This window comes from Grampus griseus (assembly GCF_964374135.1).
Source record: "Grampus griseus genome assembly, chromosome: 17".
In the NCBI taxonomy this organism is placed as follows: domain Eukaryota; kingdom Metazoa; phylum Chordata; class Mammalia; order Artiodactyla; family Delphinidae; genus Grampus; species Grampus griseus.
This window is the reverse complement of record NC_139011.1, coordinates 46,288,211-46,311,568: the sequence shown is the minus strand read 5'-3', so window position 1 is coordinate 46,311,568 and position 23,358 is coordinate 46,288,211. Positions and strand designations below refer to the sequence as shown.

General features: G+C 36.1%; 1 protein-coding gene across 1 annotated transcript; it reads left to right on the top strand.

The window, feature by feature from the left end:
• The first annotated feature begins 1,382 nt into the window (after nucleotides 1-1,382).
• OSGIN2 (oxidative stress induced growth inhibitor family member 2) lies at nucleotides 1,383-22,678 on the top strand. Its single transcript, XM_082674557.1, has 6 exons — nucleotides 1,383-1,567; nucleotides 9,141-9,295; nucleotides 14,702-14,838; nucleotides 15,397-15,588; nucleotides 18,118-18,209; nucleotides 20,632-22,678. The coding sequence occupies exons 1-6, from the start codon at nucleotides 1,524-1,526 to the stop codon at nucleotides 21,665-21,667; spliced, it is 1,656 nt and encodes a 551-aa protein (XP_082530683.1). The 5' UTR covers nucleotides 1,383-1,523; the 3' UTR covers nucleotides 21,668-22,678.
• Nucleotides 22,679-23,358: the final 680 nt, after the last annotated feature.

Genomic DNA, 23,358 nt, shown 5'->3' with positions numbered 1-23,358 from the left:
ACAGTTTTAAATATTTCAGTTCTCTGGATTGGCATAGCTATTATGAATTTAGTTCCTTTAAAAGGATAATGTTATGAATATCAACAGAAAATTATGCTTCACTTTCTGAAACATTAAAGTAAAATAAACATTAGAGTAACATGAATATAAGTGTATATGTATGAATGAATATATTATTTTAGATTGTATAATCCTGGAGTCAGGCTGAGTCCTAAAACTTCATTTCAAGCTCCACAGACTCTAAAATACCTGCTAAGTCCAAGTTTGTTCAATGACAACATTCAGCAAAAATTGAGAACTTAAAAAATTATTTAAAACCAGAAACTTACGTATCCCAGATTTTAACTGCAAAAATAATTAGCGCTCTTTGGAAAGAGGGATAGAAAGACATCTCTATATAACAGTATATGCAATTAATCACTTCTCCCAGTTTTTTTCCCCCCCTTCATTTCTTGAAAATACCGAATGGGAACACTCATTACTCGGTACTTTCTAATTTTTCTTGCATTATAACCACCTGGAGGGACTTAAAAAAATACACGTCCCTGCCCTTTCCCCCTCCATGAAAGGTACTCAGTGAATCTGGGGCGGGGCTGAGCACCTGTATTTTTAACCAGCGATGCCACTTCAGGAAGGGGGGCCTCAGTCGGAAAGCCAGACTTCCCCCATCAGAACCCTTGGGGTGGGGCCCGGGCACCCATGGTTTGATGAGTTCTCTCAGGCGATTGTGAGGCAGGGTCAAGAACGAAAAGCGCGCGCAAGCTCCGGGCGTCTGCGCCCAGGCCAGCGCGAGGTAAGGCGCTAAAGTGGTTTTCGTCGAGCGGGAATCTCGGTCTTGCCGGGCGTCCTCAGTGAGAGGCCCGCGTGGACCGACTCTGGAGACACTGGGGTGCTCGGGTCGCAGAGGCCGCGCATCACGCAGGGATTTCCCCCTATCCGTCCCGCTACCGAGGTTAGTAGCTCTTCCTCTTCCCCTTGTCATCCGGCACTCAGGACGCACATCCTCCCAGCCTCGCCAACCTCCCACGCCGCAGGGCGCAGGCCGAGGCCCGGGCCCCAGTAGCCACCGCCAGCCGTCTGGTGGGCGGACTGCCTCGGCCCCCCGCCCTCTCAGCCAACACTTCTTCAGGCCGGGCCCCTCGCTCTGGCCGCGGCTCCACCAATCCCGGGCCTCGCCCGCCGCCACCGCCTCCGCACCTGCGAGGAGGAGCCCGCCCGCCTCCGCCGCAGCCGTCGCAGCGTCCCCGCCCCGTTCCGCCCCTTTCGCGGCGCCCAGAGATCATAGACCGCCGGCGTCCGGCTGCCAGTAGTCGAGGAGCGGAAGCCGCTTTCCTGAAGCGGGCTTGGCTGCTCCAGAGCCCGGCCGGCTGCTGAACCGCAGCTTCCGGCAGCCGCTGCAACGGCTAGGCGCGGGGCGCGGGCGCCCCGAGGACCCCGTAACCGGGCGGGCGTCCTGAACGGGCAACCCCGCCGAGGGAGGTGGCCGTGGCGGTCGCGCTCGGGCGCCCCGTGCGCCGCGCTCCATGCCCGTGTGGTGCTGCCGCTGCTCCCTGGCCGGTCATTTCAGGTGACTTCTCCACCGTGGAAGAAAAGGGGGCAGGCGGAGGTTAGAGTGCTGCGGGGCCCTGCGGCAGGGCAGGGGCCGAAATGGGTAGAGGCCGCGCGGGTTAGGGACTCGGGGACGGGTCGGGGGTGGAAGGCAAGCGCCTGAATTGCAGAGGCCTCCCGCCTCGGCTGCTGCTTCCTCCTGGTTCCTTTCTAGTCGAGGTTCCCCGCCTTGGCTCCTGGCTCTGGGGGACTCTCCTCTGTTGTCCCCTTTTCCTCTCCCTGGACCGTACTAGTCACGGGACTGCGGGACCGGCTAGGCCCGGATCTAGTCGGTTACGGCGAACTGAGACTTAAAAGTAGTGCAAAGTTTTAGTGAAGGGTTGTGAGGTTCTCCCAGCCCCACACACACCTTAAACATTTTTTTTTCTTAAAAACAAAAACCTAATAACGTAAGTTACTGGGTTGAAGGGAGGCAGGGAGCTATGTTTAAAATGTGATGTTCTAGCTACAAATATGTTTCTGACTTTTAAGATGTCAGTCATTGTAAGTCATATATAGTAGAAATTTGAAAAATGTCGCGATTCTAGACTAACATTATGAGGAACGTTTTTAGGGGTGATACGGATAATACATTTTAAAATAAAAGTTTATTTACTAGATCTAGCACAGTTGGCCAACATTTCATTCAGTTATGGAGAGAAAGACCGAAAGCAATTTGAAACTAGTTTTAACCTTGTGGTGAAGAAAAGATAAGCTTAGCGAAGACTTTAGTGAAGTGCCTTGCCTTATATATACACGAATGTGCTAGAATAATGATATGCAAAACTTCTTTTGTAAAATATGAAATTCTGATCAGAGTTCTTAAATTGGGCTGCATATATAGACTTTAGGTGGCCAGTGAACTTGGATGTAAAGAAAGGTACCAGGAATTTTCACTCAACTTTAACCAAAATCTGTTTTCTTCAACTGTGAATATAAGCAGTAAATCACAGTAGTATTTGTGACTTTGTCATCAATAGAAATCACAAATATTTTCATACCACATTAATTGTTGCAGATACCTAGAAATACTGTTTGTTTATTTCTTCAAGATTACAGTAATTATTTTACATCACTGAACTTGTTATTTAATACAATAGAGGAATACATAAAAACATATTCCAAGTTTACTTTTTAGTTTCCTTGTAAATCCTGTTATGTGTTTAATAATATTATTCAAAGAAGAGGTCCAGAGGCTTCATCAAATTGCAAAAGGTGTGTAAGGCACAGAAAAGACTCAGAATTCCTGTTGAACTAGAGCAGCAATCCAGGCTTGCCTACCTTCTCAGTGAGTTTTGTAGGAGTCTCTAAATTCTGGATATTAAAAATTATTTTATGTAATAAACTGCTGGATATTAAATTCTAGGCAAATTTGTGTGGTGCTACTTGACAGTGATTTGAGAGTATCAGATCCACTTTGGAGAACTTTAGAAAACAAGTTCGCCTAGTGAAAACTTGTTAAACTGAAGCCCCTGAGAAAATAATATGCTTTTTAGAAAGTACTGTCCAAAAGCCTTTTGACACCTCTTGGTACAGTTGAATTCTAAGGACACAGCTTGGGATTCATACGTGTTCAACTAACCCTAGGTAGTAAATATCATGTGCTTACGTCCTTGTACAGAAATGTGGAGGAGGAGGTGAAAACAATGTATTTGCTATATTTTGATCTTGAGGGATAAGGGAAAACAAGCCTGCTAGCCAAAGAATAAAAATTGTGATTGATAAACCATATTTCCATTGTATAAACAGCTCTATCTTATCTAAAATTTAAAAAAGAAAACGTTTATTTAATAATTAAAACATTTCCTTAGAAGAAGGTTTATAATTTACTAGCACAATTTTTTTTTTTTGAGTAATCTCATTAGGAGCACATTTTAAAACCAATAGTGACAGTGTCTACATTTTGGATCTTGCCTTATATCTGAAAGAATAAATATTGTGAGAGAACTGTCTCCTAACTTTCCAAGGAAGAAAACTTCCATACTTCCTGTTCTAGAAGATAAAGAGTGTGACTGACTTCCTTTGTGACTTTAGAACCTTCTTTTCTTATGGTAATATCAATTTGGTAAAAATCTAAGCTCATGCTTCCAAAGACTAAACTCAGGTAGTAAAGCATTTCATTTTGAAGGATCATTTAGAAAAGTATTGCTGGTGTGAGAAAAGTGTTTTGTTATTCAAATATTATGTCTGTGCCATCCTTTTAAATTTGTTTTGAGTCTTTGGACCATAATGTTTCAAAAACACAACATGGAAGGCATCTAAAATCATCTGAAATTTCAAATAGTCTTCTAATTTGATGCCTAAGAATAAGGTAACTATTTCTGCATATGTGTAAAGTGCTGTTCTTTACTATTCCTAAAATTTAATTATATTTTCCAATTTACTGCCTCAAAGGAAAAGTAGATTTTTTTAAAGTAGATTTTTTTATTACTCAAGTACTTGTTTTAAATAGAACAAACATTCAGCAAATTGGATATCTGCAGTGGAAATTTTCACTGTTCATAGACCTGTGAACACAGTATGCATATAGTATGCATATACTGTAAATACTAATTACTATGCAATACTAAATTTATAGTTTAGACTCTGAATTTTTTAGAAAGAATACTTACTAATAGGTCTTTGTTTCATTGTTGCTTTATGTAAATTCAGTGAACCTTATTTTCATTTCTTCTCTTGGTTCAGTTTTTCATGCCTGTGTTAAACCAGTATTTATCAAGTACCATGCAAGTTTATTACAAATAGTTTATACCAATATTATGGATTATATACACAAAGATTATACCTATGACCAGTTAGTCGAAAATCAGAACAAATTACATATACTCTGGAGAATTAAGATAAGCTAAAACTTTGGCTGTATATACTCTACTTGAGTCTTGGGAGAGACTAGTGTCAAATTGCTTGAGGCCCACACACACACAAAAAACCTACTAGATCTAGTAAATGAATTCAGTGATATTGCAGAATACAAGATCAACATACAAAAATCAGTTGTATTTCTGTACACTTACAATGAACAATCTGACAGTGAAATTGATAAAACAATTCAATTTATACTAGCATCAAAGAGAATGAAATATTTAGGAATAAATTTAACAGAAGAAATGTGAAAGTTGTACATTGAAAACTAGAAAACATTGAAAAGAATGAAAGGAGGCCTAAATAAATGGTAAGGAATCCCATGTTCATGGATTGAAAAGCTTAGTATTCTTAAGATGGCAATAATGGCAATATTCCTTGAATTTATCTACAAATTCAGTGTAATCCTATCAAAATCCTAGCTGCCTTTTTTTTTTCAGAAATTGATGAGCAGATCCTAAAAGTCACATGGAATTACAAGGAACCCAGAATAGCCAAGACAATCTTGAAAAAAGAACAAAGTTGGAGGATTCACACTTCCTAATTTTACAACTTACTACAAAGAAACTGTAATCAAGACAGTGTTACGTTGGCATAAAGATAAACATAGATCAATGGAATAGAACTGAGAGTCCAGAAATAATTCCCTTCATTTGTTGTCAGTTGATTTCTGTGGGATCCCAAGACAAAAGGGAAATATCAGTCTTTTCAACAAATGATGCCAGGACAGATGAATATTCACAAGCAGAAGAATGAAGTTGGACTGCTACCTCATACTATATATAAAAGTTAACTCAAAATGGATGAAAGACCTAAATTTAAGAACTAGAACTATAAAACTCATAGAAGAAAACAGGTTTGTAATCTTAGATTAGGCAGTGCTTTCTTAGATATGACACCAAAAGTACAGCAACAAAAGAAAAAAATAAATTGGACTTGATCGAAAATTAAAACTTTTGTGATTTAAAAGACAATATAAAGAAAGTGAAAAGACAACCCACAAAATGGGAGAAAATATTTACAAATCATATATCCAAAAAGGGACTTGTATCCAGGACATATAAAGAATTTTTTTAACTCAACAATAAAAAAGACAGCCCAGTTGGAAGGTGGGCAAATAATTTGAATTATTCTCCAAAGAAGATACACAGATGGCCAATAAGCACATGAAAAGATGCTTAACATTATTAGTCATTAGGGAAATGCTAATCAAAACTGCAATGAGATGCTACTTTACACCTACTAGAGTGGCTAAACTAAAAAACACAAAAAATAACATGCTGGTGAGGATGTGGAGACATTGGGACCCTCATATCACTGGTGGGAATGTAAGATGATGCACACTTGGGAAAATAGTTTGCTAATTCCTCAAGATGTTAAACATAGCATTTACGGCCCAGCCATTGCATGCACTCCTAAGAGAAATGAAAACATTTATCCACACAAAAATTTATATGAATGTTCATAGCATATTTGTAATAGCCAAAAAGTGGAAACCATCCAAATGTTTATCAGCTCATGAGTGGGTAATATACAATGGAATATTATTCAGGCATAAAAAGGAATGAAGTACCAATATATCCTACCACCTGGGTGAACCTTGAAAACATGTTAAGTGGAAGAAGCCAGACACAAAAGGCTACATAATGTATGACGAGTTCCATTTATTTGAAATTTCCAGAGTAGGCATCAGTAAGACAGTAGATTAGTGGCCGCCAATGGCTGCAGGGAGGGAAGAATGAAGAATGAGTGCTAAGGGGTGCAGCATATACTTTTGGGGTGATAAAATTTCTCTGAAGTTATTGGTAGTGATTGAAAAACCTTGTGACTACTTAGAACCCTGAATTGTACACTTTAAAAGGGTGAATTTTGGACTTCCCTGGCAGTCCAGTGGTTAAGTCTCCGTGCTTCCACTCCAGGGGGCGTGAGTGCAATCCCTGTCAGGGAACTAAGATCCCACATGCCAAGTGGTGCCGCCAAAAAAAAATAAATAGAAGGGTGAATTTTATATGTGAATTATATCTCATTAAAGGTCTTTTTTTTTAAAGCATTACCAAGTTCCCTCTATTTATTTACCTTGGTTTAAGGCCTGATCAGATGATCTGTTGTTTTTCTGATGTTTTTGAGCTCTTGAAAACTTTGTCTTTCTTGATAGAAGCCTAACAGAGGAGGCATTTTATTTCTAATTGTCTTAACCTCTTTTTTCTTAAGTATAAACCAATTATTTGAGAAGACTAGTCCAGTGTAATGAAAGATCCTTGTAAAATGTATAGTCGGGGTTGGTGGTGGTGGGATGAATTGGGAGATTGGGATTGACATATATGATTGGGAGATTGGGGTTGACTAATATGTATAAAATAGATAAATAATAAGAACTTGCTGTACAAAAATAAATAAAATTCAAAACAAAATGTATAGTCAATTTATAGAATTGATAGCTATATTAAAATTCTGAGGCCTGCAAGAAAAAAAAATGGTTTCTTGAGACATCTTGACTTAGAATATTAAATGCTTCTTAATAAATTATTAAAAAAATGAATTCTACTGTACCTTTAAGTAAAAGTGATTCGGAGTTTAAGCCAACACTTCTAGCCATGATTTTTTTGTTCTTAAGGAATTTAAATATTAAATATTTGTTTCACAGTGTTTATTTTTAGACTTAAGAAACTGACCAAGGCATTTTAGATCATTGAGTTTTGCTTATAAAATCAAATATGGTAGTAACTGCTAAAGTACCTTCATTCAGTCATTCAGAGGATTATCAGTTTGCTCTCAGAGTGTACAGGATATCAGATAATATTCAAGTATCTAGTTTAATATTTATATAGTCTCAAGTTGACTCTAACCCCCAGCATATCTGCCCTTTTATTAATGTGAAACATTTGTTAGGGTTTGAAGAAGGAGACATCTTTTTAATTATCAGAATCTTAGAGTGATGATCATTTTTATTAATTAAATTCCAGGTTATATATATGGAAGCAACAGTGTTTGAGATAGGGATGTCAGGAGGAGACTGGCCATGATGTCTGCATCTCATGAAAAAGAACTGTGGCCTTTACAACCACCATAATATTAACGAGGCCTGGATACCTAAAAGGACTAATCAGAAGCATCCAAAGGAAGCTGGGGAACCTGTCCTGGGCACACACTTTGGAGAAATATCAGGGACAGGCTCAAGTATAATATATCCTTGTTGAGTTCAGTTGTCAAGAAGCAGAAGGCAAGACAGCCAGTACATCTGGATCTGATCAGTGGTGGGAGTTGGAATGCTCTGAAAGGGATGGATTGAGCATAAGACTTCTTTCAGGGGCAGGCTTGCAATGTGAGGAGGGGCTTTCCTAAGTAGCCATATCCAAAGGGTATCAGTTCTGGCCAAAAGGGGCCATGTATTGTTAGGGGAGCCCAATTACTGGGGGTGGGAAATCTATCAGTGTATCCTGGGGAACTCTGCCCTATCCTGGGGTAGTTCGGGAACTTGGAAGGTTATAGGGAAGCAGAAATTTTGGTCTCTGCCTAATTCTTTCCATGTGTCATCCTCGCCCAAGGATCAGTGAGTCCTGTGAAATAACTGATCCATTCCCATGTTTATCATTTTAGGAATAGTAATAAGCACACTCACCCACTGGTCAGTACTGTTTAATATTTTCAGACATTGGCCTGTTTCTGACTATATGAAAATGAAAAATAATTCAGGAATTCTGTTCTGAAGTTATCTCTAGTATAATGCAAAACTAACTGTGTTCAAAGGATACTCCATTTATTACATGAGCTTGTCAGAACGCCAAAACTAGTTTCTAGGGAGGCAGTTGGGAAAGACGGTAGACTGGAAATTAATGTTAAGATCTTTGCATTTTTCAGTATCTCTTTGAGAATAAGATGTATAAACCTTATTTTTTTACCAAAATGCACCATTTGTAATATATAAGTTCAGTAACTTTTCCTTAAAGTATTATGTGACTGTTTTTTCCCAAATATACTACCTCTATTGCACTCATCTTTTTATTAATGAGAAAAAAGTGAATGAGAAACTTTCCAGTCCTAGGAGATCTCAGAATTATAAAAATCCCTAATACAATGTTATGTCTTTGGTCATTAAAAATAGCTTCTTATTTAAGACTTGCCTTCAAGGCATTAAAGAGACATGAGCAGCTACATTCAGCCCTCCATATCCACATGTTCTGCCTCCATGGATCCAACCAACTGCAGATGGAAAATATTTGGGAAAGAAAAAATTCCAGAAAGTTCCAAAAAGCTAAACTTGAATTGGCTGCATGCAGGCAACTACATACATAGCATTTACATTGTATTAGGTGGTATAAGTAATCTAGAGATGGTTTAAACTATGTGGGAGGATGTAGGTAGGTTATATGCAAATAGTATGCCATTTTATATAAGGGACTTGAGGATCCATGGATTTTGGTATTTGGGGAGTGAGGGTGGGGTTCTGGAACCAACCCCCCTTGGATACCGAGGGACCACTGTATTTAGGATTTCTAGCAAAGTGGTGTACATTGACGTGGCTAAGGTACTAATTTGAAAGCATTAATCAAAAGGATTTCCTTTTCTCCTTTTATGGAACTATTGAATATTTTATGGCCTAAATAAAATCTGAATAAAGACAGATTTTTATAAAGGCTATATTGACTGTATATCTGTTGTTTTGTTTTTGTTCCATATTTTCCTTTTAAAAGAAACTATAGTGACCCTGAAACTGAAGGAGAGATTTTTAATTCCTTAGTGCAATATTTTGGTGATAATTTGGGGCGAAAAGTTAAAGCTATGCCATTAGTTGAAGAAACTTCTTTACTTGAAGATTCATCAGTGACTTTGCCTGTGGTAGTAATAGGTAAGTTTTATTGCATTTTATCTCTTAAAATTACAGTTCTGATCCTTACTACTTTTATAAATGCACAGTTGCATAGCATAAGTTCTTAGGATTGTATTGAAAAGTATTCTTAGGTTGCTTAATATTTTTAAATAACCAATAACCAAATCCTTGGAGAGAGGAATTGGTTGATCTGATATTAGATTCTGTGTTAGAATAGAACATTTTTTCATTGAAGGGTTGATATTACTCTATTATTTTAAAATATCAGTAGTCTATCAGTTGTGTTACTTATATGACAGTGTCATGATAATGATGATAACCAATGTTATTAGAGCCCTGTATAGAGCATTCTGTGTACATTATTGGATTATGCCTTAAAACGCTATAGCCCTCTGAGGTTGTAGGGTATGGACAGACAGGGAAACTCAGTAGTTGAGTAACCTGTGCAAGTTAGTAGTCAGTGCTCAGTTAGTAAAGAACATTATAGTACTCTACAGTTAGGTTTATAATATTTTAACCATATGTTACTATTGTATATCTATTGTACCACCTCAATAGATAGGTATATAAGATTAAAAATTAAGTTATTAATAAAACCTAATTCAAAATTATAAAATTTTATGATTTTGTTTTATTGCATGTATTTAATTACCTGTCATATGTATCTTTAATATTCAAACTCATGAAGTTTGACAAGTACTATAGTGTGAAACCAAGCCAAAGGAAGGAATTATGGGACATAATGTACCTTGATGGCATACAACTTCCTTAGTTTCTTTGACTTGTTTCAAGTTAATGGAGAGGAAAGTCCTGTGCTCTGTCTGGCATATTGACATCTCTCCATAGGAGATTCAGTAAAGGAAGGAAGGAAGGAAAGCAAGATAGTTCTACACTAGATTCCCCTCTAGGGGAGCTGACAGTGTTTGCAGTATTTCTCATCCAAGATATCTTGGAAACTAAATCTCACGTTCATTTCCCACTTATATCCAACCCTGGTTTTCCATCCTGGATGTCTTGCCATAGGCAAAGGAACCTATGTCTTCTTGTTCTAGTTGGGCTATGGCAGGGTCAGAAAAGGAAAAACTACTTTCATCTGCACCTTACTTCCCCCAAAACAATCTGTTCCTATTTTGCCTCAGCTAGCCAAAGCGTAGCTTAACCTCATGTATATAGGGCTATTATTGCTGGCAGTAGCACTGCCAGCTGATCATAATAAAGGGCTAATTTCCTTAATGTATGTAATTGGTTTTCTGTTGCTGTCATAACACATTACCGCAAACCTGGTGGCTTTAACAACATAAATGTATTTAACTGTTCTATAGAACAGAAGTCCAACAGTGGTCTCACTGGGCTAAAATCAAGGTATCCGCAGGGCTGCATTCCTTTTGGAGGCTCTAGGGTAGATAGAATGTTTCCTTGCTTTCCCAGTTTCTAGAGGCTAGTATTCCTTGGCTCCTGGACCCCTTCTGCATCTTCAAAGCCAGCAGTGTTGTTTCTCTTTTAACCGTTCATAGTTATGGTTCCTCCTTACCACAGGTGGGAAAGGGTCTCTGTTTTTAAGGACTTGTGTGATTAGATTGGGCCCACCTGGATAATCCAGGCTACTCTCTCTACCTCACGGTCCTTAATTTAATCACATCTACAAAGTCGTTTTTCTCTGTAAGGTAACACGCTCAGGTTCTTGGGGTTAGGAATGGGAAATCTTTGGGAGTTGGGGCACATTCTGCCTGTGTATATATTTCTCTATGAACTGTTTATTTGTATTCTTTTTGTATTGTCTTTTGAGTGTTATTTCTTTTTGATTCTTTGAGATATTAACTCCCACTATTTTTCGTATAGTCAGTATTTATTTTAATAGGCTTTATTTAGAGCAGTTTAAGTCTATAGGAAAATGAAACAAATTACAGAGAATATTTCTGTAAATACTCTCCCAACCCCCTTTTATACCTTTTATTAACATCTTTATTATATATTCCTTTTCTTCTCCTTCCCAACCCCCTTTTATACCTTTTATTAACATCTTGCTTTGGTGTGGTACATTTGTCACAATTGATGAACCACTGTTTTTATACATTATTATTAACTAAAATCTATAGTGCACATTAGGCTTCACTCTTTGGGTTGTACAGTTCTATGGGTTTTGCTGGGTGTATAATGTCATGTATTATAACATCATATAAAATAGTTTCACTGCCCTAAAAACCTCCTGTGTTCCACCCATTAATCCTTTCCTTCAACTATCAAACCTTGGTAACAACTGATCTTTTACTATCTCTATAGTTTTGCCTTTTCCAGAATGTCATATATATGGAATCACTGTATGTAGCCTTTTCAGACTGGCTTATTTGACTTAGCAATATGCATTTAAGATCCTTCTCTCTGTCTTTTCATGGCTTGATACCCATTTCTTTTTATCACTGGATACTATTGCATTGTATGGATGTTTCAGTTTATCCATTCGCTTATTGAAGCGAATGGATAAACTGCTTACAGTGTTTGACATTTATGAGTAAAGTGCTGCAAACATTTATGTGCAGATTTTTGCATGGCCATTAAGTTTTCAACCCACCTAGGAGTGTGATTGCTGGGTCATATGGTAAGACTATGTTTAGCTTTTTAAGAAACTGTCAAATTGTCTTCCAAAGTGACTGTATCATTTTGCATTCCCAGCAACTATGAATGAGAGTTCCTGTTGTTCCACATCCTTGGAAACATTTGATACTGTCTGTGTTTTGGGGTTTAGCCATTCTGATAGGTGTGTAGTATCTTGTTTTAATTTGCAGTTCTGTAATGATATACAATGTTGAGTAATTTCTCATATGCTTATATTCCATCTCTATACCTTGAGGTACAGAGCTTTTCCCTACTTTTTAATTGATTGTGTTGGTGGTTTTCTTATGGTTGAGATTTAAGAGTTCTTTGTATATGTTAGAAACAAGTACTTTATCAAATACATGTTTTGCAGATATTTGCTCCTAGTCTGTGACTTGCCTTTTCATTCTCTTAACAGTTACTTGGCAGAGCATAAGTTTTAAGAAGTCCTGCATATCAGTTTTTTTCTTTCATAGATCTTGCTTTTGGTGTTATATCTAAAAACTCATTACCAAACCCAACGTCACCTAGATTTTCTCATAGTTATTTTCTAGATGTTTTATAATTTTATGTTTTATATTTAGGTCTATAATCTGTTTTAATTCATTTTTGTAAAGATATAAAGTTAGTATCTAGATTCACATTTTTTACATGTGGATGTCCAGTTGTTCTAGTACCATTTGTTGAAAAGATTATCCTTTCTCCATTGCATTGCCTTCGCTCTTTTGTCAAAAATAAGTTGACTGTATTTGTGAGGATCTATCTCTTGGCTGTCTATTCTGTTCCATTCATTTATATATTCTTTCATTTCCACACTGTCTTATTGACTGTAGTTTTACAGTAAGATGAAGTTGGATGGTATTAGCCCTAACTTTGTTCTTCAATATTATATTGGCAGTTCTGGGTCTTTTGCCCTTCCATTTAACTTTAGAATCAGTTTGCCAATATCCACAAAGTAACTTGCTGGGATTTTTATTTTGATTGCATCAAATCTGTAGATCAAGTTGGGAAGAACTGACATCTTAACAATATTGAATCATTCTATCCATGAACATGGAATAGCTTTCCATCAATTAGATATTCTTTGATCTCTTTCATCAGAGTTTTGTGGTTTTTCTCATTTAGATCTTATGTGAATTTTGTTAGACTTATACCCAAGTATTTCTTGCAAATATAAGTGGGGTTGTGTATTTAATTTCACATTCTATTTGTTCATTACTGGTCTGTAGGAAAGCAATTGACTTGTATATATTAACCTTTTTCATGCAACATAATTGCTTGTTACTTCCAGGAGGTTTTTTTTGGTAAATTCTTTGGGACTTTTGACATAGATAATCATGGCATTTACAAACAAAGACAGTTTTGTTTCTTCTTTCCCAATCTGTATACCTTTAATTTCCTTTTCTAGTCTTAGTGCATTAGCTGGGATTTCCATTAAGGTGTGTGATGAGTAGGAATGGTGAGAAGAGACATCCTTTTCTTGATCTTATAGGGAAAACCCCCCTAATTTCTCACCATTAATTATGATGTTAGCTGTAGGATTTTTGTAGATACTCTTTGTCGAGTTAAGGAATTTCCCCTCTGTTGTTTGTTGAGAGTTTTTACATGAATAAGTGTTGGGTTTTCTCAAATGTTGTTTTCTATTTCTGTTGGTATCATGATTTTTCTTTAGTTTTGTCTCTTTCTTTTTGATTCAAGGAAATTAGCTCTTTACCTCAGATCTTAACTCCCAGTATTTGCCATTTAAAAAAAATTTTATGAAGTCAAATGGTTTATTTTCCTTTCTGTCTTTTGAGTTTTGTGTTGTACTTAAAGGCTTCTTGCTACAGCATTATAAGTAGAAATATTAACCTCTTTCCTAATATTATGATGTTACTTTTCATGTTTATATCTTTGAGCTTATTTTATTTGGGGCAAAATATTAGACAAGGAACAGGATATTTTTCTGATGGCTTACAGTTGTCCCAGATAGATTAAATTTTTGGTAGATGGATATAATAGAGAAGTGGCAATCCAGACTAAAAGAACTACAGAAATCAAAGTAGTTGTTGGAGTTCAAGAACAACAAAAAATCCAGTTTGGTTTTGGGTAAAGGATATAGAAATACAGGAGGGAAATTATTAAGAGGTGGGACTTGAAAGATGGTTGAGACCAGAACATGGAGAACACTGGATAGAAGAAACAAGCAATGAAGGGCTTTGGGTAGAGTGGGTAACATAGCACGGGTAACATAATGAGAACTCTGTTATGAGAACTCATTTGAATGTAGAATGTGAAATGATTTGAAGTAGGTGAATCTTGAAGAGGAACAAGAAGAAATTTTTGTCTTCTGAGTGAGAATATATGAGTGAGAATAACAAAGGCAACTGAATGGATATAGGTGACAAAATACGTTTAAACCAGAACCTGATTAACTTAGGATTTTCCTGGTAAGTATCATACCAGCAAAGGAATGAGGTTTAAAGGAGAGGCCACCAAAATGGAAGAACTCATGAATTTGCTTTTGAACACATTGTGATTAAGTTATTAGTGGTTCAGTGAGGTGAAGAAGTGGCATATGGAAATTTGGGATATATTTTTGGGGTAAGAGGTCAGCCTAGATATCTAATTTTGAGGGTTAGTAGCATAGAGAGTTGAAGCTTTGAGTAGGTGAGACTCCCAAAAGAAAATAGGAGAGAAGACAAAAATCTTCTCTTGTGAATACTTGGCTTTGAGAGTTTAGAGAAAGAAGAATTGGTGAAGGAGAAAAACCACCTGTGAAACAGAAAAGCCAAAGAACATGAGTATTAAGATGCAAGATACACCCCTCTCCACCTTTTTTTTTTTTAATAGGAAATGGACCCTCAGGAATCTGCCTTTCTTATATGCTGTCAGGCTACAGACCATATTTATCATCAGAAGCAATACATCCAAACACAATCTTACATAGCAAATTAGAAGAAGCGAGACATCTTTCCATTGTTGATCAGGTATTATTTTTCACATGTTGATGCTTTTAAATTTATTTATACTGAGACAAGGTTAGTTTTCTACTATATAAGCATTGTATTTCTTAGCTGAAAACCTTTTCTTCTAAGTAACACCTAACATTTTAATTTTAGAATTGTAAATATATTCTGCTGAGTTGCTTCCATTTATTTTCCTGAATTAATTAGAGCAGAATTTCACAAATTATTTCCTGATGGAGTTTAATAGGTGCTCTATGCTCTGGTAAGTTTGGGAAATGCTGCTTTTTATTATTAGAGTGTCATGGTAGACATAGTAAGGCATACTAGCATATTAAAGGCATCTTCAAGTTTTATAGTAAAATGATCTGATTAGCTTTTTGAAACCCAACCTTTTCCCGTACTTATTTGACCAGAGAATCTATTAAGATCTCAAGGAATGTCAGTGTTTTGTAGCACACTCTATAGGAAATGCTGGATTACAATAATGGTCTTCACTATTATTATGTTAGCCGGAGTTTTTTTGTTTGTTTTTCCAAATTCTATCTGCCTTTTTTCTTTCTTTAAAAAAAAAAAATTCAGGACTTAGAGTACTTGTCTGAGGGCCTTGAGGGTCGATCATCCAATCCTGTTGCAGTACTTTTCGACGCACTTCTTCATCCAGATGCTGACTTTGGGTATGATTATCCATCCATTTTGCATTGGAAATTGGAACAGCATCATTATATCCCTCACTTAGTTCTTGGTAAAGGTCCACCTGGTGGAGCTTGGCATGTGAGTATATTTTCCTTAGCATTTTAGTGAATGTGAATTATTATACGTCATCTTGATAAGACCATTTTGATTCTTAAACATTATGATATAATATTATATATGATGATTACCACATCTTTATCTGAGAATTTTAATGTGTTTGGATAAATATGAATTAATTACTAGTAGAAATTAAGCCAAATTTGATTAGTGATAATGTCTTAGAATAAGTGTTTCTCTAAGAATTATACAGAAAATATTTCAAGATGTTTTGCATAGTACAACATTTTTAATTCATTTATTCATTGTAGAGTTTACAAAATTTCACACAGTATTTCATTCTAATATGTATTATTTCCCTACATTTTCAAGATCTTAAATGAAAAATGTAAAAGAAAAAAGTTTGTATTAGTCTGCTTGGGCTGCTAAAATAAAATACCATAGACTGAGTGTCTTAAACAACAGATTCACACTTTGAAGGCTGGAAAGTCCAAGATCAAGGTGCCAGATGATTCAGTTTATGGTGAGGGCTCTTTTTCTGGCTTGCAGACAGCTGCTTTCTTGCATATCCTTATGTAGCAAAGAGAGTGTGAACTCTCTTCTTGTAAAGCCACTAATCCTGTTATGAGGGCATCAGCCTCATGACCTCATCTAGCCCTAATTACCTTCCAAAGGCCCCATCTCCAAGTGCCATAACGTTGGGGGGTTAGGGTTTCAGCATGTGGATTTGGGGGGTGATACAATTCAGTCCATAGCAGAGGTTAAACCAGAGGACTATCAACATAAAGATTCAGCATATTTCATTAGCGGGCAGCAACTAATAATTATTCTTCACTCCTGTGTCCTTAGAAGTTAGTACAGTGTCTAGTGTGTGGTGAGTGCTCACTTGTACAAATAAATGTTAAATAATTTTTGCTGTGTTATGAAATAAAGACTTCATGGGAATTTTAACTTTAAATATCAAATCTTTAGTATAAACTTCAGTTGGATATTCCTATATTAGTGCAATGTTATATGGCTAAAAGTTGTTTACATTTATCAAACGATTGTTTCAGAGTATTTGGGGACTTTATAGATTATATCACTGACTTTTTCATCTTAATTACCTTTATAGTAATGGATAGCAACTATCAAAATATCTGTGCCTTTTAGCTTACATGTTTATATTTGCTTTGTTAATAAGTAGCATTCTTAATAAAACTGCATTTATTGGAAAAGCCATAATATATTTTTTAAGTTTTTAGAGAACCTTCTATAAATTCCTGAGGTTTTATTGTACATATATATTTTCTGCTTGGAAAAATGTGCAGGCAATATTTGATCTCTGTTACTTCATTTCTCCCACTTACATTCAGGAAAGTTAAAGTATGGATAAGCCTTGATTACTAAAAACATATTTGAATCAGTGCTAAAGCGATATATACCTGAAACTTGGTTCTAATCCTAGTATCAGGCCCAGCCTGCTTCAAAGCAGTGGCAACTTGCTACATTCTCTTCCTGTGGTGATCTTGTACTGTCACAAATAATATGACTTTATAAGCCGTAGCACATAGTAAGTGCTCTGTAAATGTTAGCTAATAATAATAACAAGTCCCATTCCCAATACTGGGCTGTGTAGAAACAGGACAAGAAGTGTTCAGATAAAAGGCGGCATAGCCTAAAAGAGTTGGTTGAAAGAGATCATTGGGAAAGGTGCTTTTGGCCCTTGGGCTTTTCTTGCTTTGTACTGAGCAAAGTAGAAGTAGGGCAAGCTTGAAGGGGCTCACTTCCTTAAAGGCAGCATTAGCCTCAGCAGTGAGTCTGTTCTTAATCAGGCAACCACTAACTTATTTCCCTAGTTTTAGAAAGCGATGCCTGCTATATTGAAACCAGCTTAGACTTCACAATCATAATTGATTGGGGTGGGGGGGAAGCCATTTTGCTGCCCATTTAAAAAAATTTGTTGGGCTTCCCTGGTGACGCAGTGGTTGAGAGTCCGCCTGCCGATGCAGGGGACGCAGGTTTGTGCCCCAGTCCGGGAGGATCCCACATGCCACAGAGCGGCTGAGCCCGTGAGCCATGGCCGCTGATCCTGTGTGTCCAGAGTCTGTGCTCCGCAACGGGAGAGGCCACAGCAGTGAGAGGACCGCGTACCGCAAAAAAAAGAAAAGATTTGTTAATAATATTAAAATGGAAAGACATTTAAAGCGTTAGAAATGAATGAACTTTTCCCCTTTTGTTTAAAATGAAAATACTGATTTGCTCCTCTAACACGATATTCTGCATCTAATTATGTTGATTATAGGCATTGGGTAATATTGTAAATCTGATTTATAAATATATAGTTACATGAAAGAAGGAATATAGATACTACCAAGTGTTGAAAATATTTTAAAGTTAATTGGAATAAATTTCCAGAGGTGATTTACACAACCATTTAGGATTTATTAGAGCTCTGCTTATCCAGACTTAATTATAGTAAATGAGATGGCTTTGGTTAAAAAAAAAGAAAAAAAAAACCTTGTTACTGATAAAATGTGTTTTTTGATTGTACATTTTTTATTCAAATAGAATATGGAAGGCTCGATGTTGACAATCAGCTTTGGAAATTGGATGGAGCTACCTGGACTTAAATTTAAAGATTGGGTATCTAGCAAACGAAGGTAAAGATAAAACTATTAAAATTTTGGTGTACAATGGGAGTCTGTCAGCAAATCTCAAACTAGCTGTGATCCTGTCTTAGATGAATAATATTGATGCATGTGTCTTTCAAATAAAACCTCTTTGCAGCAGTGGTTATGAGCTAGTTTCTATTTAGAGATTTTATAAAACTAAGCACACAGAAGTAAGGGCTTGTCTACAGATTGTTAATCATAGTTTTATCCCACTCTCCTGTTAAACCACTCTGTTTTGTTACTTTCTTGTCCACCTACATATCCTTTCCTTATTTACTTATTTTTATGAGTGGATATATATAACTTATTTTTATGAATGGATATATAACTTCATGTATGCATATCTCATGTATACATACCTAAAGTATTTGACTTTTCAGAGTAGAAGAGTATATATAATGAATAATTTTAAAACGCTTAAGATTTATATGATCTGAAGAGAAACCAGAATATATATAATGAATAATTTAGAATGATGGAATAAAATAGAATCCATGATGTGATTGCCTACTTGGCTGTAGAGGTGAATATTTAATAAGAATACTAAAATATGAGAATAGAAAATATGAAAATCCCCTAACACAACATTGTAAAACAACTATACCTCAATGAAAATTAATTTTAAAACAAAGAAAATATGAAAATCTCAACTTGAAAGAATAAAAGTTTATTTTGTATTTATTTGGGAGAAAGAACCCAAAATTTAAAAAGAAATATGAAAAGCCCTATCATTTTCAAGCCATTTTCATTCCTATAGATAGGAACTACTAATACACAGAATCTACTCTACTTTGCTGCCAGAAACAATAAATTAAAGCAGGAAGTTACTCAACCTTTGTTAGAACAGGGCTGTAATGTTTGAATGCTTGACTTTCTGCTAGATAGAAACCATGTTAATCTACAGTAATTATCCTTAATTTAAGAAGATTTAAGGAAAGTAAATTTAGACCAGAGTAAATTTAAACCTTTCAAATATGACTTTTGGGTTTTTAAAAAGGAATTTTATATGGGTTTGAAATGTTAAGTTGCAAAATCAGGCAAATTGTACAAGTTCTTGATTTTCATAAGTAAGAAAGTGAAATTGCTCAACATATTTTTCCCTTTATGATGTGGGTAAGAAAGGGAAAGAAAGCTTTATGATTTACATACCAGAGTGTTCATCCTTCTAAATTGAGCATATTGTGTGTTTAAGTAATATGTGAAAATGAATCTTGTGATAAATATTAGCTTTAGTTCCTGCCCTTGCATAGTGTTAAGACTCTTAGACCTCTAGAGATTGGCAGGGTTTAAATCCTGACTCTGTACCTTCTAATGTTATGACCTTGGTCAAATAACTTAAACTAGCTATCAACTTCCTAGTTTGCAAAATGAAGATAATAATAATAGTAACTATTACATAGGGTTTCTCTACAAATTGAGAGTTAATACATTCTAAATCTTAATTATTAGTCATTAAACTTTGAACTTCTTCCAGTTACAAGTTACATTGAATTATGTGAAATGATTTGGTGTTTTTTCTGGGTTTTCTTGGCCCCACTGCATGGCTTATGGGATCTTAGTTCCCCAACCAGGGATCAAACCCCGGCCCTCGGCAGTGAAAGCACGGAGTCCTTACCACTGGACCACCAGGGAATTCCCTGATTTGGTGTTTTTATTTCTACTTACTTCTAATTGGGGCATTGTTTAAGGATACTAATGCCCATTGCTTTAAATTTCAAGTGAAAAATAAAAGATGTATTAACGTGCTTTTTTCATAAAGAGCAGCTTATATTTATAGATCTCTTTATGAGTAGGAAAACACAGAGAGAGAACTGTTATCTACTTAAATATGATTTTGTTCAGCAAAAGACTGATCTGAATTATTTTTGGTCATTAGGAAAACAGAAAGCAACTTATTAAAAATCGTGTCTAGATAGTATGTTTGAGAAGTATATGTATTGCAGTCAGACCTGTAATATCTCGATGGTTGTAAACAATTCAGTCAATAGTTAAATAGAATACAGACTGAGTAGTATAGCTATAGACTGAATTATTTAGATTACAATTGTGACATAGACTAAAATAGTCTAATTTTCAGATATCCACATTTTAATCCATTTATTTAATAAAAGTTTATTGATAAAGGCAGCTAATCTGAACAGATACTTATACAAGGCATTGGGGAAACAAAGATGCATTAAATACAATCTCTACCCTCATGGGACTTCCTCCATTGATAAACTAATTTATTAACATTTTTAAAGAAAAGGAAAGGCTTTCTTTCTTTGTAAAGTGTTATGGTAAGTGTTAGCTTTAGCTTGGACAGTCCAGAGGAATTAAAAAGATGTAATAGTTTACTAGATGGAGAAGTGCTAATCATGGAAACTAAAAGTATTATCCTCATAGAATATATTTCCTTTTCTTTTTATAGGAACCTAAAAGGGGATCGAGTTATGCCAGAGGAAATAGCTCGCTACTATAAACATTATGTAAAAGTCATGGGTCTTCAGAAGAATTTCAGAGAGAATACTTACATTACCTCTGTATCAAGACTCTACAGAGATCAAGTTGATAATGATGGTCAAGACAGAGATATTTCAACACAGCATTTACAGATAGAGAAGTCAAAATTTACCAAGAGAAACTGGGAAATCAGGGGTTATCAGCGAATAAGAGATGGTTCCCATATTCCCTTCTGTCTCTTTGCTGAAAATGTAGCTCTGGCAACCGGAACATTGGATTCTCCTGGCCGTTTGGAAATTGATGGGGAAGATTTTCCTTTTGTGTTTCATTCAATGCCTGAATTTGGAGCCGCTATAAGCAAAGGACAGTTGTGTGGCAAAGTGGATCCAGTGTTAATTGTAGGTTCTGGGCTTACCGCAGCTGATGCAGTACTGTGTGCTTACAACAATAATGTCCCTGTGATTCATGTATTTCGCAGACGAGTAACTGATCCAAGCTTAATTTTCAAACAGCTTCCCAAAAAGCTTTATCCAGAATACCATAAAGTCTATCATATGATGTGTACTCAGTCATATTCTTTAGACTCAAATCTTTTATCTGATTATACCAGTTTTCCTGAGCACCATGTGCTTTCCTTTAAGTCGGACATGAAATGCATTCTTCAAAATATCTCTGGATTAAAAAAAATATTTAAGCTCTCTGCAGCAGTAGTATTGATAGGTTCTCATCCCAATCTGTCCTTTCTGAAGGAGCAAGGGTGTTACCTGGGCCACAACTCAAGCCAGCCAATCACATGTAAGGGTAATCCTGTGGAAATAGATGCATATACATATGAGTGTGTTAAAGAAGCCAACCTTTTTGCATTGGGTCCTTTGGTTGGAGACAATTTTGTTCGATTTTTAAAGGGAGGGGCACTGGGTGTTACACGCTGTTTAGCTACAAGACAGAAGAAAAAAAAGCAGCATTTATTTGTTGAAAGAGGAGGAGGAGATGGGATAGCTTAGAGCAGGTTTACAAGTAATTTATATGAACACTTTACCATTAAAGATTTTTAATAGTGGTTTTACAGTGTACTGGCTTGAATTTTCTGAACTTGAATTAACTGAGAGAGTCTCAAGCTATAGTAACTATTTTTTAAAGTTACCAGAATTTGGTGTCCTAATTACATTATAATGTATCAAAGGTGTCAATTGTCAGACAAATAGAAACACTGCCAATTTGGTATACTTTAAGTTCTCACTTAACTAAAACATTCTTTTCTTCCAAGACATTTTTTGTGATCATTGTTGCTTATTTATGTTTGATTACAAAATATGACAGCATTGAATCTATAAAACCACAGTCATTAGGCCAGAGGTTTCCCTCACTTTATATATTGGGTCACCTTGCTGCTCAAAGGGTGGTTCAAAGATAGCATCAGCTTCATTTCTGGCTTGTTAGAAAGGTAGACTCTCAGGACCCACAACAGACTTACTGAATCAGAAATTACATCTTAATGAGATCCTCAAGGAATATGTATGCTTATTAAAGCTTGAGACACACCGGTCTAAAAGAAAATGGGATGTAAAAAGGTACAGATAGATGCTGAGGGTGGGTGGAAGTAGAGGGCATATACTACTCAGGTTTTATTTATTTTGAAATTATCAATTGTATAAATCTAATTTATTAACAAATATGGGCTTTTAAAATTTTTATTGTTGAAACCTTGACAGGTAATTCATAGTTTCAGCTTCTAATTTAAACAGTCCAATAATGTTGGCATATACTGAGACATCCAGGAACCTGCTGAGATATTTTTTAGAGATATATTCTCTAGTTAACTAGCATAATACTATTTGCAGTTCAATAAATTTTGAATGGAACAATTTATTCCTTTGTGAACACTGAGTTAAGTTCTGTCACTGAAACTTAAGATATTTGGGCATAAGTACTTATAATATTGCAATACTTTTTGAGTATTACCAGAATTATTAAACATTAAAATTGAAAAAGTTAAAACCTGTCTTTTCTATTCTCAAGGTGATTACTTTGAAATTTGTTCACTGGAGATGACATAGCATTTAATCCTTTGGTTATTTATTGAATTATGTTCTATCTTGATTTATATTTAGGTGTGCTTAATGTCTTGTGTTTTCATGCAGATCCCCAGAAATTTAGTATTAGACAAGAAAAGTGTTACTTGTGAAGTTCTCCATGGCAAATTGAATTTCTGAAGTCTTTTTCTCTCTTTTTTTTTTGGTAAAATTTATTTCACCTGGAATGTGTTTATTCAAAGTCTATTTCTATTTTATTTATTTATTTATTTATTTATTTATTTATGGCTGCATTGGGTCTTCGTTGCTGTGCACGGGCTTTCTCTAATTGCAGTGAGTGGGGGCTACTCTTCATTGCAGTGCGTGGGCTTCTCATTGCTGTGGCTTCTTGTTGCGGAGCGCAGGCTCTGGGTGCGCGGGCTTTAGTAGTTGCGGCTCGCGGGCTCTAGAGCGCAGGCTCAGTAGTTGTGGCACACAGGATTAGTTGCTCTGTGGCATGTGGGATCTTCCTGGACCAGGAATCAAACCCATGTCCCCAGTATTGGCAGGTGGATTCTTAACAACTGTGCCACCAGGGAAGTCCCTCTTTTTTTTTTTTAGTATTAAAAAATGGACTAAAAGTATTTTTCTGTTCATGTTATTGCAATGTTATGTGCTTACAG